At 44.3% G+C, this 15,579-nt stretch overlaps 1 protein-coding gene across 1 annotated transcript; it reads right to left on the bottom strand.

Moving 5' to 3' along the window:
- Nucleotides 1-289: 289 nt before the first annotated feature.
- LOC139443516 (large ribosomal subunit protein mL66-like) lies at nucleotides 290-6,232 on the bottom strand. The gene is made up of 5 exons (XM_071224505.1): nucleotides 6,087-6,232; nucleotides 5,106-5,137; nucleotides 2,401-2,505; nucleotides 1,070-1,193; nucleotides 290-536 (listed from the first exon to the last, which is right to left on the bottom strand). The coding sequence occupies exons 1-5, from the start codon at nucleotides 6,208-6,210 to the stop codon at nucleotides 430-432; spliced, it is 492 nt and encodes a 163-aa protein (XP_071080606.1). The 5' UTR covers nucleotides 6,211-6,232; the 3' UTR covers nucleotides 290-429.
- Nucleotides 6,233-15,579: the final 9,347 nt, after the last annotated feature.

Here is a 15,579-nt window from a genome sequence, read left to right as displayed (position 1 = left end):
CAACACTGTGTATCATAAATATGCCTAGAAACAAACAAGATTATCTGAAGGCAGTGGTCACGTGGCCCACTTCAGTCTGCGCCAGATGTGACTGGTCTCCTGGACCTCACTTTGCTTCACACAACTGTCGAGTTGCCTTCTGAAGCAGACAACTCTCTGGTCCAGCTGAACCCAAAACAAACTGGACAACAGGCAAACAACATCTTGATTCTTTATTAGCCCCTACTCTGCATACACACCATCTTCCAATGCCCCAACTCAGCACACACACTATCTGCCAGTGGGGGCTGTATCACACAGCGAGCTACACACAGTGTGACATCACTCCATTCACGACAATGGAGGTAGTAGCGTTCAGAACAGGTTCATGTCAGGCACTGTGTTTTCTGCCATCACATTATGTAATTGTTTTGACCAGGGACATCCTCATCAATCCTCCAAATAATATATTTTGTATTGTTTCCACTTGAACTGGGAGCGTAGGTGTGTCCTCGGCTTCCCGCTGGGCAGATCAGGTCGGAATGTTGGAAGTAGGCCTGGAATACAGAACACACAGCCTATGTGAGGGTTTTACCCGATGCCAAATATTGTGTCTTATAGGCTTACAAACTGAGAATAGATCCACATAATTTAATCATTAAATGTACATTATTAGATTGCAAATAATTGACATTTGTGATATGGAAGGAAACACAATCAAAGTTAAGAGTGTCTGTGGTTGATTTGCTTCAATGTAACAGTGAAATCCCCATTCTTAATAGATTCAAGTACAGTTCCTGGAAACTGAGTGAAGCATGCCACACGTCACAAGCCTTGGACGCCAAAACATTATCACTGAGTCCCCTGGACTCGACAATAGATAGACCCTGGTACATCCCTGCAGTGTGTAGGAGGTGTCGAGTATCTCTCATGCATCTTGGTTGTATACTCCCCAGGGAGCCGAGAATGATTGTTGAGTGCACACTGATCCAGTGGCCAGGGTGATACTGGCGCTTTGAGCATGCCCCTGTGTGGTGTGGAAACATGCACACTATAAATGGCCTATTGCTATATCACCCACGTGACCTACCTGCCCTCTGTGCCTGGTGTACCAGCTTCTCCAGAGATACCTGCTGCTTCTTACACACGCCTGTCACCCGCCGGGGGAGGAGGCAGCCATCGGGGCGTAGGAACTGACTGAGGATGAGCACATCCTGAAACAACAGATGCAACCCCCTGACAAAGTGAATCTCCGTGTTGTCTACTGACGTCAGATATGTCAACACGTACATAGAAGTATAAAACCCCAGAGGCTTATATGTTTGTAATCAGTAGTAACCAGTGTCTTCAGTGTCAATAGTACAGCTAACCTGCTTCAGTGGCTTAGAGATTAGTGATATCTCCTGTGGAAGCCTTTTTTGGATGATAAAGTGAAGCACTGACATTAAATAAGAATAGTATTTGTCTGTTTGATGATAAAGATATTTTCATGAAAGAGTTCACAAGAAGACAAAACTGTGAGGGAAATACCGACCTCACGTCACATTAAGATGTCAAAGATGTCCACAATGTCGCCTGGATGACAGAAACAATACACTGTTGTGTCTTGATATGACACATATGATTTTTATGAACCCCGATATGTTTGTCCTCGTAGGTAATAAAAACAAATATCACTATGTTCAGTCATAACCTGGCAACTGATGAAAGCAGACATATTAACACAGTGAGTGAGTGAGTCCGGTTTAACGCCGTTTTTAACAGTATTCCAGTTATATCACGGCGTGTCAGCTTAATGTGGGAGGAAAGCCCGAACTGATGCAGGTCTCAGACGTTTACCACTTCGGTGAAACCCAAGATCACAGGCATGTTGCTGACAAACCTAGAAACATAATCAGGGCGAACCGGGATTCGAACCCACAATCATAGGTTTGTGGCACGCCCAAGGGACACAATTCTGCACAGCGAATCGCAGCGCCTTAGACGACTGAGCCACCCGTGCCCCCAGATTAACAAAGAAACTTCTAACACGTCTAAGATTTCAACTCTAAGGAGGAGATACTGAGGAACTAGTCCCACTTACTTTAAATTAAAAATATATTAATTTTCCTTGAGTGTACACATCCTTCCAATATATGAAGTCCTGTGTTTCAAGGAATTGCTATGTCAGCATTACATATGTTTGTCATGAGAACATCACAAGCTGAGTGAGTGAGTATGGTTTTATGCTGCTTTTAGCAATATTCCAGCAATAGCATGGCAGGGAACACCAGAAATGGCTTCACACATTGTGCCCATGTGAGGAATCGAACCCGGGTCTTCAGCGTGACGAGCGAACGCTTTAACCACTAGACTACCCCACTGCCCCCATCACACGCTGAGTTTCCTACACAGGAGAACACCTCCACACATCCTACTGACCGTGTACTTGAGATCTGTATGAACCCTGCATAGCGGGCACTTGACCTCCATGTTGCCTGGCAACAGGTAATCAGTTCGACTGGACGGAATCTTGACCCCTTCAATCTGGAAACAAAAAACATTAGACACCATGAGCTGAATCTATCTTGTCAACAGTGCATTTCAAACAACAGTAGACACCATGAGCTGAATCTACCTTGTCCACAGCTCATTTCAAACAACAGTAGACACCATGAGCTGAATCTACCTTGGGCACAGCTCATTTCAAACAGTAGACACCATGAGCTGAATCTACCTTGTCCACAGCTCATTTCAAACAGTAGACACCATGAGCTGAATCTGCCTTGTCCACAGCTCATTTCAAACAGTAGACACCATGAGCTGAATCTATCTTGTCCACAGCTCATTTCAAACAGTAGACACCACGAGCTGAATCTACCTTGTCCAAAGCTAATTTCAAACAAGAGGGGTTATACACAGTCAAAGCTAGGGAGAAAGCAAGTCTCAAGACTCCTATCTGAACCTCAGCTATGAATGTGATTATTCTGATCTGTAGACATGGCCTCCTGCATAGTCACAGTGTCTGTAAGGATGTCTTCATAATCCAAGGTACCAGATGCACTCTTCACCCGATTCACACACTCACTGGGATTTGCCTCATCTTTATGTTTGGGAGTTTTCTGGACTCTTAAGAATATATTTTGGGGTTTCACTCCTGGACACAGGGGTTCCAGAGAGATGCTCTTTCATGACATGGGGATTATGGAGAATTGCTTGTCTGAATTGAGACAGTGATTGAGTGAAGACAATTGGACACTGACTGTCCAAACTTGGATTGTAACTCTAATCAGAATTGGCACATAAGATAGGTTTCAGATTCATGCTTCAATTATTGAATTAGATTGAATTGGATATTATTTGTGTCCATTTTATATATACGACTCAAACAATTTTTAAGGATCATCCAATTCTTTAATATTACTATACGTATGTTATGGCATGACAGATTTAACTGTCGTCATATTAAAGAATCGGATGAGCCTTAACTTGTTTTGAGTAGTGTATATATTAGCCTCCAGTAACACCCAGCATCCATCTTATACCTATTGCCCCAGAATGTACTGAACAAATATTCCATCTGTCAAGAATAGCCAGGTTTGATTGGCTGGTTATTGGAAGATGAGAATGACAAGCTCCCAACATAACCACGAAACATTCAGGTATAGAGAGGAATGTAATGTATATCTCTGACTGACACCAGTTACAGGCAGTAATGAGCAAGTGGCTTGATGTGTGTGTAAACATGAGGCAGTAAGGGCGTTTATCAATATTTAGTGCATGGATCTTCACTGATGGCCAGAGGTTGGTCTGGCGAAGCTGGTCAAGCCCTTTCATATACAGTGATTCCTTGATATACCGCTGCCATCAGGGTCCAAGATCCCGACACTGTGTCATACAGATATTCTTTGCTGGTGATCAACACATTATGCAATGATGACAGTCATGGAACATAATTATTTCACAGTGGCATGAGACATGTAGATCTATGTAACCTTGATTGTAGACGATGGTTCAAAATGTCACTTTATTTGCATTCACATGATTTTTAGGGAAATTCTCCTTGAAGTTTTGGGAGCCAAGGTTTACCCCATGCTGCATCAGGCTAGCGGTACATTGAGGAGCTTTATGCCGAGACATCACTGTATTGACTGCCCGGATCTGCCAGGTTTCTTGCCATACAGCCCCCATGGTTCTTGCATTGGTAAAATATAAACCTACATACAGCTGCATGTCTGTCCAGGATGAAGGCAGAGCTATGCTAGCTCTTAATCTAGAGTATCCCTGGGTTCATATTTTGGGGGAGATAAGGAACACCTTCAGACTGATTGTTGTCAATAAGGAACACCTTCAGACTGATTGTTGTCAATGAGGAACACCTTCAGACTGATGGTTGTCAATAAGGAACACCTTCAGACTGATGGCTGTCAATAAGGAACACCTTCAGACTGATGGCTGTCAATAAAGAACACCTTCCGATTGATGGCTGTCAATAAGGAACACCTTCAGATTGATTGTTGTCATTAGGAAAAACCTTCAGGTTGATTGTTGTCAATAGGGAACACCTTCTGGTTGATGGCTGTCAATAAAGAACACCTTCAGATTGATTGTTGTCAATAAGGAACACCTTCAGATTGATTGTTGTCAATAGGGAACACCTTCAGGTTGATTGTTGTCAATAGGGAACACCTTCAGGTTGATTGTTGACAATAGGGAACACCTTCAGATTGATTGTTGTCAATAGGGAACACCTTCAGGTTGACTGTTGTCAATAGGGAACACCTTCAGATTGATTGTTGTCAATAAGGAAAACCTTCAGACTGATTGCTGTCAATAAGGAACACCTTCAGACTGATGGTTGTCAATAAGGAACACCTTCAGGTTGATGTTGTCAATAAGGAATACCTTCAGACTGATGGTTGACAGTAAGGAACACCTTCAGATTGATGGTTGTCAATAATCTATAAGGATCTATAGAATTCAACTCCACAACTTATCATGAGGATGATCTCAGCCATTAGGTCACATGTCACTAAGACAAAACCCTTGGACCTGAACTCGTGACCTTTAGCTTACAGAAATTGGGTTACAGGATCGGGGACATATTATTTTTGGTCTAAAATGATCACAACCAGTTACATACTCACCACAGTTGCATTCTCTGTCTGTGTTTGCCTGACTGCAATACAAAGGACAAGGAAACATGAAGCAATGGAACAAGTCCATATAAATACTTACTTACATGTTTTCTGTGACTTAACAGCATTGGGTGGTCTGGCTACTATCAAAAGAAAAATGGATACCTATCCTTTCAAGATGCATCTAAAATATTTGACAGTGGTGTCGTTCCGATCTTGTGTTACAGAGCTGAAGTTTGGGAAATAATGTGCTTTCATAAACTAGTGCTTGCCATAGAATATTCAAAACTCTCAACATGTGGAACTTTTAAGAAACAGTTTCACACTCACTACAATGAACAATTTCTGCAATTTCTGTTTGTCCCAAAACTGTAAACATAAGATGAATACCCGTGAAGATTCCGGGGTAGAATAGGTCTTCAGCAACCCATGCTTGCCGTAAAAGGTGACTATGCTTGACGTAAAAGGCGACTAACGGGATCGGGTGGTCAGGCTGGGTGGTTGATGCATGTCATCGATCCCAGTCGCGTGGATCGATGCTCATGACATTAATCACTGGATTGTCTGGTCCAGACTCGATTATTTACAGACCGCTGTCACATAGCTGGAATATTGCCGAGTGCGGCGTTAAACAACAAACCAACCGACCAACCATGTGATGTTTATATGTAAACAATATGCCACACATCTAATGCAAACAGGTGAGAATTCATAATATGGGTTAAAAGTAAAAGAGAGAGAGAGAGAGAGAGAGAGCCTTCATTTATTGACACAACAGTACATTAAGTTGTTATCAGATAATCATTCTGACTACTTTTGCTGGGTTTTTTAACTAAAAGATCACTAAATGGCATCGTTCACTGATTTTTCTATTTTTTCTTTAGAATACACAGCATGAAATCCCAGTCTAATGCGTTACTTGGCTGATCGAAATCTGAACAGCATGTGTATGTTGAGGTTCTGTCTGTGAACCACAAAAATAATGATTACCTTCTTTCAACTGACTGTTGTTTGTTGTAGTAAACAATCTACACATTGCAGCCGCCGGTGACCCATTCACTGTGGCTTGACGGCTGGATCTCAAAACACACGTCAAAACACTTCCCCACAGCATGGCTACCTTCCACTCAAAGGGACGTAACTGCTACGGAACTACTATTCTAAACTTTCCGCATTCGACGTCAGCTGCCTCAGATCAAGCCCTTGTGCTCGTTCATTCGTAATAATTTCATATATTTTGTAAAATGATTTTTAGTTAATAAATTAATTTTGTGAATCCGAATCTTTTCTTCACATGCATCAACTGTCAAATACTTGAACTTAAGTGCTTGTTTTTCTTATACAAACACGAAGTATTCTCCCCACCCCCACCCAACTCAAGGACGTTTGTTATTATTTCTGTTGTGGCTGTTTTTTTGGGTGTCCATTTTGACTATGGGTTTGTGGCCATTTTGACTTTTTTTTTGTGGCCATTTTGACTTTTGAGTATTGAGGTCGTTCCGACTACAGCCTCTTTAATTAGCACTGTACTAAGAAATATTCCATCTCTATTATGACAGCATGAACATAATAAAGTCTAGACCAGACAATCCAGCGATTGATATTATCAGTAACATCAGGGTACGATGTCTCACAATCAACCGAGACAAGCCTTCATGACGCCAATCAAATCCACTAGATATCTGACATCTTAAATCTGTCTGTCTTTACACAAGAATATATAACTCACAAAAACAAGAATATATAACTCTCGAACACAAGAATATATAACTCACAAACCCAAGAATATATAACTCACGAACACAAGAATATATAACTCACGAACACAAGAATATATATAACTCACGAACACAAGAATATATAACTCACAAACAAGAATATATAACTCACAAACACAAGAATATATAACTCACAACACAAGAATATAATTCACAACACAAGAATATATAACTCACGAACACTACACTCAGATGTGCCTGACAAAGTACATTCTACATGTCTATAGTGTTGTCTACAAACTGAACACATTGCCATAAGCAGGAAGATAAAGGCAGTCCAACCTTCACCTTGGGTCCCATTCCTGCAAAGTTTTATATTTATCTTTTTCTAATCTGAGCCAGCGAGATTTGGATGTCACTCTTTTGCCTCGTTAACTTTGCCCGGAACGTTTTAGTGCTCCCCCTACCCCTCTCCTCGAGCAACACAGCGATACCGTTGTTCACAGGGAGATGACGTCAACAGAACTGATGTCATCTACACCACGACATGTTACAATAGTGTTTTAAATCTGCCACAGTTGAGATAATCAGCCAAATACTAGATACCCTCCTGCATGCAGATCTTCTATAGAGTCCTTACATAAATGTCTGCCACCACAGCATACATTCACAATCAGTCCTTACATACATGTCTGCCACCACAGCATACATTCACAATCAGTCCTTACATACATGTCTGCCACCACAGCATACATTCACAATCAGTCCTTACATACATGTCTGCCACCACAGCATACATTCACAATCAGTCCTTACATACATGTCTGCCACCACAGCATATATTCAATGTGCACTCCATTATTACCTTGGTCAGTGTATCAGTGTGCACTCCATTATTACCTTGGTCAGTGCATCAGTGTGCACTCCATTATTACCTGGGTCAGTGCATCAGTGTGCATTCCACTATTACCTCGGTCAGTGCATCAGTGTGCACTCCATTATTACCTGGGTCAGTGCATCAGTGTGCACTCCATTATTACCTGGGTCAGTGCATCAGTGTGCATTCCATTATTACCTCGGTCAGTGCATCAGTGTGCACTCCATTATTACCTTGGTCAGTGCATCAGTGTGCACTCCATTATTACCTCGGCCAGTGCATCAGTGTGCACTCCATTATTACCTCAGTCAGTGCATCAGTGTGCACTCCATTATTACCTTGGTCAGTGGATCGGTGTGCTCTCCATTATTACCTGGGTCAGTGGATCGGTGTGCACTCCATTATTACCTTGGTCAGTGCATCAGTGTGCACTCCATTATTACCTCGGTCAGTGCATCAGTGTGCACTCCATTATTACCTTGGTCAGTGTATCAGTGTGCACTCCATTATTACCTTGGTCAGTGCATCAGTGTGCACTCCATTATTACCTCAGTCAGTGCATCAGTGTGCACTCCATTATTACCTCGGCCAGTGCATCAGTGTGCACTCCATTATTACCTCGGTCAGTGCATCAGTGTGCACTCCATTAATACCTTGGTCAGTGCATCAGTGTGCACTCCATTATTACCTCAGTCAGTGCATCAGTGTGCACTCCATTATTACCTCTGTCAGTGCATCAGTGTGCACTCCATTAATACCTCAGTCAGTGCATCAGTGTGCACTCCATTAATACCTCAGTCAGTGCATCAGTGTGCACTCCATTAATACCTCAGTCAGTGCATCAGTTTGCACTCCATTATTACCTTGGTCAGTGCATCAGTGTGCACTCCATTATTACCTTGGTCAGTGGATCGGTGTGCACTCCATTATTACCTCGGTCAGTGCATCAGTGTGCACTCCATTATTACCTCAGTCAGTGCATCAGTGTGCACTCCATTATTACCTTGGTCAGTGGATCGGTGTGCACTCCATTATTACCTCGGTCAGTGCATCAGTGTGCACTCCATTAATACCTTGGTCAGTGCATCAGTGTGCACTCCATTATTACCTTGGTCAGTGCATCAGTGTGCACTCCATTATTACCTTGGTCAGTGGATCGGTGTGCACTCCATTATTACCTCGGTCAGTGCATCAGTGTGCACTCCATTAATACCTTGGTCAGTGCATCAGTGTGCACTCCATTATTACCTTGGTCCGTGCATCAGTGTGCACTCCATTATTACCTTGGTCAGTGCATCAGTGTGCACTCCATTATTACCTTGGTCAGTGCATCAGTGTGCACTCCATTATTACCTCGGTCAGTGCATCAGTGTGCACTCCATTATTACCTTGGTCAGTGCATCAGTGTGCACTCCATTATTACCTCGGTCAGTGCATCAGTGTGCACTCCATTATTACCTTGGTCAGTGCATCAGTGTGCACTCCATTATTACCTTGGTCAGTGCATCAGTGTGCACTCCATTATTACCTTGGTCAGTGCATCAGTGTGCACTCCATTATTACCTTGGTCAGTGGATCGGTGTGCACTCCATTATTACCTCGGTCAGTGCATCAGTGTGCACTCCATTATTACCTCAGTCAGTGCATCAGTGTGCACTCCATTATTACCTTGGTCAGTGGATCGGTGTGCACTCCATTATTACCTCGGTCAGTGCATCAGTGTGCACTCCATTAATACCTTGGTCAGTGCATCAGTGTGCACTCCATTATTACCTTGGTCAGTGCATCAGTGTGCACTCCATTATTACCTTGGTCAGTGGATCGGTGTGCACTCCATTATTACCTCGGTCAGTGCATCAGTGTGCACTCCATTAATACCTGGGTCAGTGCATCAGTGTGCACTCCATTATTACCTTGGTCCGTGCATCAGTGTGCACTCCATTATTACCTTGGTCAGTGCATCAGTGTGCACTCCATTATTACCTCGGTCAGTGCATCAGTGTGCACTCCATTATTACCTCGGTCAGTGCATCAGTGTGCACTCCATTATTACCTCGGTCAGTGCATCAGTGTGCACTCCATTATTACCTCGGTCAGTGCATCAGTGTGCACTCCATTATTACCTTGGTCAGTGCATCAGTGTGCACTCCATTATTACCTTGGTCAGTGCATCAGTGTGCACTCCATTATTACCTCAGTCAGTGCATCAGTGTGCACTCCATTAATACCTCAGTCAGTGCATCAGTGTGCACTCCATTATTACCTTGGTCAGTGCATCAGTGTGCACTCCATTATTACCTTGGTCAGTGGATCGGTGTGCACTCCATTATTACCTCGGTCAGTGCATCAGTGTGCACTCCATTATTACCTTGGTCAGTGCATCAGTGTGCACTCCATTATTACCTTGGTCCGTGCATCAGTGTGCACTCCATTATTACCTCGGTCAGTGCATCAGTGTGCACTCCATTATTACCTTGGTCAGTGCATCAGTGTGCACTCCATTATTACCTTGGTCAGTGCATCAGTGTGCACTCCATTATTACCTTGGTCAGTGGATCGGTGTGCTCTCCATTATTACCTGGGTCAGTGGATCGGTGTGCACTCCATTATTACCTTGGTCAGTGGATCGGTGTGCACTCCATTATTACCTCGGTCAGTGCATCAGTAGGCACTCCATTATTACCTCAGTCAGTGCATCAGTGTGCACTCCATTATTACCTTGGTCAGTGGATCGGTGTGCACTCCATTATTACCTCGGTCAGTGCATCAGTGTGCACTCCATTAATACCTTGGTCAGTGCATCAGTGTGCACTCCATTATTACCTCAGTCAGTGCATCAGTGTGCACTCCATTATTACCTCTGTCAGTGCATCAGTGTGCACTCCATTAATACCTCAGTCAGTGCATCAGTGTGCACTCCATTAATACCTCAGTCAGTGCATCAGTGTGCACTCCATTAATACCTCAGTCAGTGCATCAGTGTGCACTCCATTATTACCTTGGTCAGTGCATCAGTGTGCACTCCATTATTACCTTGGTCAGTGGATCGGTGTGCACTCCATTATTACCTCGGTCAGTGCATCAGTGTGCACTCCATTATTACCTCAGTCAGTGCATCAGTGTGCACTCCATTATTACCTTGGTCAGTGGATCGGTGTGCACTCCATTATTACCTCGGTCAGTGCATCAGTGTGCACTCCATTAATACCTTGGTCAGTGCATCAGTGTGCACTCCATTATTACCTTGGTTAGTGCATCAGTGTGCACTCCATTATTACCTTGGTCAGTGGATCGGTGTGCACTCCATTATTACCTCGGTCAGTGCATCAGTGTGCACTCCATTAATACCTTGGTCAGTGCATCAGTGTGCACTCCATTATTACCTTGGTCCGTGCATCAGTGTGCACTCCATTATTACCTTGGTCAGTGCATCAGTGTGCACTCCATTATTACCTTGGTCAGTGCATCAGTGTGCACTCCATTATTACCTCGGTCAGTGCATCAGTGTGCACTCCATTATTACCTTGGTCAGTGCATCAGTGTGCACTCCATTATTACCTCGGTCAGTGCATCAGTGTGCACTCCATTATTACCTTGGTCAGTGCATCAGTGTGCACTCCATTATTACCTTGGTCAGTGCATCAGTGTGCACTCCATTATTACCTTGGTCAGTGCATCAGTGTGCACTCCATTATTACCTTGGTCAGTGGATCGGTGTGCACTCCATTATTACCTCGGTCAGTGCATCAGTAGGCACTCCATTATTACCTCAGTCAGTGCATCAGTGTGCACTCCATTATTACCTTGGTCAGTGGATCGGTGTGCACTCCATTATTACCTCGGTCAGTGCATCAGTGTGCACTCCATTAATACCTTGGTCAGTGCATCAGTGTGCACTCCATTATTACCTTGGTCAGTGCATCAGTGTGCACTCCATTATTACCTTGGTCAGTGGATCGGTGTGCACTCCATTATTACCTCGGTCAGTGCATCAGTGTGCACTCCATTAATACCTGGGTCAGTGCATCAGTGTGCACTCCATTATTACCTTGGTCCGTGCATCAGTGTGCACTCCATTATTACCTTGGTCAGTGCATCAGTGTGCACTCCATTATTACCTTGGTCAGTGCATCAGTGTGCACTCCATTATTACCTCGGTCAGTGCATCAGTGTGCACTCCATTATTACCTTGGTCAGTGCATCAGTGTGCACTCCATTATTACCTCGGTCAGTGCATCAGTGTGCACTCCATTATTACCTTGGTCAGTGCATCAGTGTGCACTCCATTATTACCTTGGTCAGTGCATCAGTGTGCACTCCATTATTACCTTGGTCAGTGCATCAGTGTGCACTCCATTATTACCTCAGTCAGTGCATCAGTGTGCACTCCATTATTACCTTGGTCAGTGGATCGGTGTGCACTCCATTATTACCTTGGTCAGTGCATCAGTGTGCACTCCATTATTACCTTGGTCAGTGGATCGGTGTGCACTCCATTATTACCTTGGTCAGTGCATCAGTGTGCACTCCATTATTACCTTGGTCAGTGGATCGGTGTGCACTCCATTATTACCTCTGTCAGTGCATCAGTGTGCACTCCATTATTACCTTGGTCAGTGCATCAGTGTGCACTCCATTAATACCTCAGTCAGTGCATCAGTGTGCACTCCATTATTACCTTGGTCAGTGGATCGGTGTGCACTCCATTATTACCTTGGTCAGTGCATCAGTGTGCACTCCATTATTACCTTGGTCAGTGCATCAGTGTGCACTCCATTATTACCTTGGTCAGTGGATCGGTGTGCACTCCATTATTACCTCGGTCAGTGCATCAGTGTGCACTCCATTAATACCTTGGTCAGTGCATCAGTGTGCACTCCATTATTACCTTGGTCAGTGCATCAGTGTGCACTCCATTATTACCTCGGTCAGTGCATCAGTGTGCACTCCATTATTACCTTGGTCAGTGGATCGGTGTGCACTCCATTATTACCTTGGTCAGTGCATCAGTGTGCACTCCATTATTACCTTGGTCAGTGGATCGGTGTGCACTCCATTATTACCTCTGTCAGTGCATCAGTGTGCACTCCATTATTACCTTGGTCAGTGCATCAGTGTGCACTCCATTAATACCTCAGTCAGTGCATCAGTGTGCACTCCATTATTACCTTGGTCAGTGGATCGGTGTGCACTCCATTATTACCTTGGTCAGTGCATCAGTGTGCACTCCATTATTACCTTGGTCAGTGCATCAGTGTGCACTCCATTATTACCTTGGTCCGTGCATCAGTGTGCACTCCATTATTACCTCGGTCAGTGCATCAGTGTGCACTCCATTATTACCTTGGTCAGTGCATCAGTGTGCACTCCATTATTACCTTGGTCCGTGCATCAGTGTGCACTCCATTATTACCTCGGTCAGTGCATCAGTGTGCACTCCATTATTACCTTGGTCAGTGCATCAGTGTGCACTCCATTATTACCTTGGTCAGTGCATCAGTGTGCACTCCATTATTACCTTGGTCAGTGGATCGGTGTGCTCTCCATTATTACCTGGGTCAGTGGATCGGTGTGCACTCCATTATTACCTTGGTCAGTGCATCAGTGTGCACTCCATTATTACCTCGGTCAGTGCATCAGTGTGCACTCCATTATTACCTTGGTCAGTGTATCAGTGTGCACTCCATTATTACCTTGATCAGTGCATCAGTGTGCACTCCATTATTACCTTGGTCAGTGGATCAGTGTGCACTCCATTATTACCTCTGTCAGTGCATCAGTGTGCACTCCATTATTACCTTGGTCAGTGCATCAGTGTGCACTCCATTAATACCTCAGTCAGTGCATCAGTGTGCACTCCATTATTACCTTGGTCAGTGGATCGGTGTGCACTCCATTATTACCTCGGTCAGTGCATCAGTGTGCACTCCATTAATACCTTGGTCAGTGCATCAGTGTGCACTCCATTATTACCTTGGTCAGTGCATCAGTGTGCACTCCATTATTACCTTGGTCAGTGGATCGGTGTGCACTCCATTATTACCTCGGTCAGTGCATCAGTGTGCACTCCATTAATACCTTGGTCAGTGCATCAGTGTGCACTCCAATATTACCTTGGTCAGTGGATCGGTGTGCACTCCATTATTACCTTGGTCAGTGGATCAGTGTGCACTCCATTATTACCTCGGTCAGTGCATCAGTGTGCACTCCATTATTACCTCGGTCAGTGCATCAGTGTGCACTCCATTATTACCTTGGTCAGTGCATCAGTGTGCACTCCATTATTACCTGGGTCAGTGGATCGGTGTGCACTCCATTATTACCTTGGTCAGTGCATCAGTGTGCACTCCATTATTACCTTGGTCAGTGCATCAGTGTGCACTCCATTATTACCTTGGTCAGTGTATCAGTGTGCACTCCATTATTACCTTGGTCAGTGCATCAGTGTGCACTCCATTATTACCTCGGTCAGTGGATCAGTGTGCACTCCATTATTACCTCGGTCAGTGCATCAGTGTGCACTCCATTATTACCTCGGTCAGTGCATCAGTGTGCACTCCATTATTACCTTGGTCAGTGCATCAGTGTGCACTCCATTATTACCTTGGTCAGTGCATCAGTGTGCACTCCATTATTACCTTGGTCAGTGCATCAGTGTGCACTCCATTATTACCTCGGTCAGTGGATCAGTGTGCACTCCATTATTACCTCGGTCAGTGCATCAGTGTGCACTCCATTATTACCTTGGTCAGTGCATCAGTGTGCACTCCATTATTACCTCGGTCAGTGGATCAGTGTGCACTCCATTATTACCTTGGTCAGTGCATCAGTGTGCACTCCATTATTACCTCAGTCAGTGCATCAGTGTGCACTCCATTATTACCTTGGTCAGTGCATCAGTGTGCACTCCATTATTACCTTGGTCCGTGCATCAGTGTGCACTCCATTATTACCTTGGTCAGTGCATCAGTGTGCACTCCATTATTACCTCGGTCAGTGCATCAGTGTGCACTCCATTATTACCTCGGTCAGTGCATCAGTGTGCACTCCATTATTACCTCGGTCAGTGCATCAGTGTGCACTCCATTATTACCTAGGTCAGTGCATCAGTGTGCACTCCATTATTACCTTGGTCAGTGCATCAGTGTGCACTCCATTATTACCTCGGTCAGTGCATCAGTGTGCACTCCATTATTACCTCGGTCAGTGCATCAGTGTGCACTCCATTATTACCTCGGTCAGTGCATCAGTGTGCACTCCATTATTACCTAGGTCAGTGCATCAGTGTGCACTCCATTATTACCTTGGTCAGTGCATCAGTGTGCACTCCATTATTACCTGGGTCAGTGGATTGGTGTGCACTCCATTATTACCTTGGTCAGTGCATCAGTGTGCACTCCATTATTACCTCAGTCAGTGGATCAGTGTGCACTCCATTATTACCTCGGTCAGTGCATCAGTATGCACTCCATTATTACCTCGGTCAGTGCATCAGTGTGCACTCCATTATTACCTCAGTCAGTGGATCAGTGTGCACTCCATTATTACCTCGGTCAGTGCATCAGTGTGCACTCCATTATTACCTCAGTCAGTGGATCAGTGTGCACTCCATTATTACCTCGGTCAGTGCATCAGTGTGCACTCCATTATTACCTCGGTCAGTGCATCAGTGTGCACTCCATTATTACCTCAGTCAGTGGATCAGTGTGCACTCCATTATTACCTCGGTCAGTGCATCAGTGTGCACTCCATTATTACCTCAGTCAGTGCATCAGTGTGCACTCCATTATTACCTTGGTCAGTGCATCAGTGTGCACTCCATTAACTGAGAACATAATGGTGCCTAAAAGAAACTTAATATCATTATCATCTATACAAAGTTTCAAAG

This window comes from Haliotis cracherodii, unplaced genomic scaffold, assembly GCF_022045235.1.
Source record: "Haliotis cracherodii isolate W230 unplaced genomic scaffold, xgHalCrac1.p SCAF_5, whole genome shotgun sequence".
Lineage (NCBI taxonomy): Eukaryota > Metazoa > Mollusca > Gastropoda > Lepetellida > Haliotidae > Haliotis > Haliotis cracherodii.
Note: the sequence above shows the minus strand (reverse complement) of the source record. Positions and strands in the feature narration are given on the sequence as shown.

Coding starts and splice junctions, on each gene's coding strand:
- LOC139443516 (XM_071224505.1), bottom strand. CDS start 6,210: ATGCTGTGGGGAAGTGTTTTGACGTGTGTTTTGAGATCCAGCCGTCAA. Junction 5,138..6,086: donor CAACAGTCAGTTGAAAGAAG/GTAATCATTATT, acceptor TTTGTATTGCAG/TCAGGCAAACACAGACAGAG. Junction 2,506..5,105: donor AGACAGAGAATGCAACTGTG/GTGAGTATGTAA, acceptor TTTTGTTTCCAG/ATTGAAGGGGTCAAGATTCC.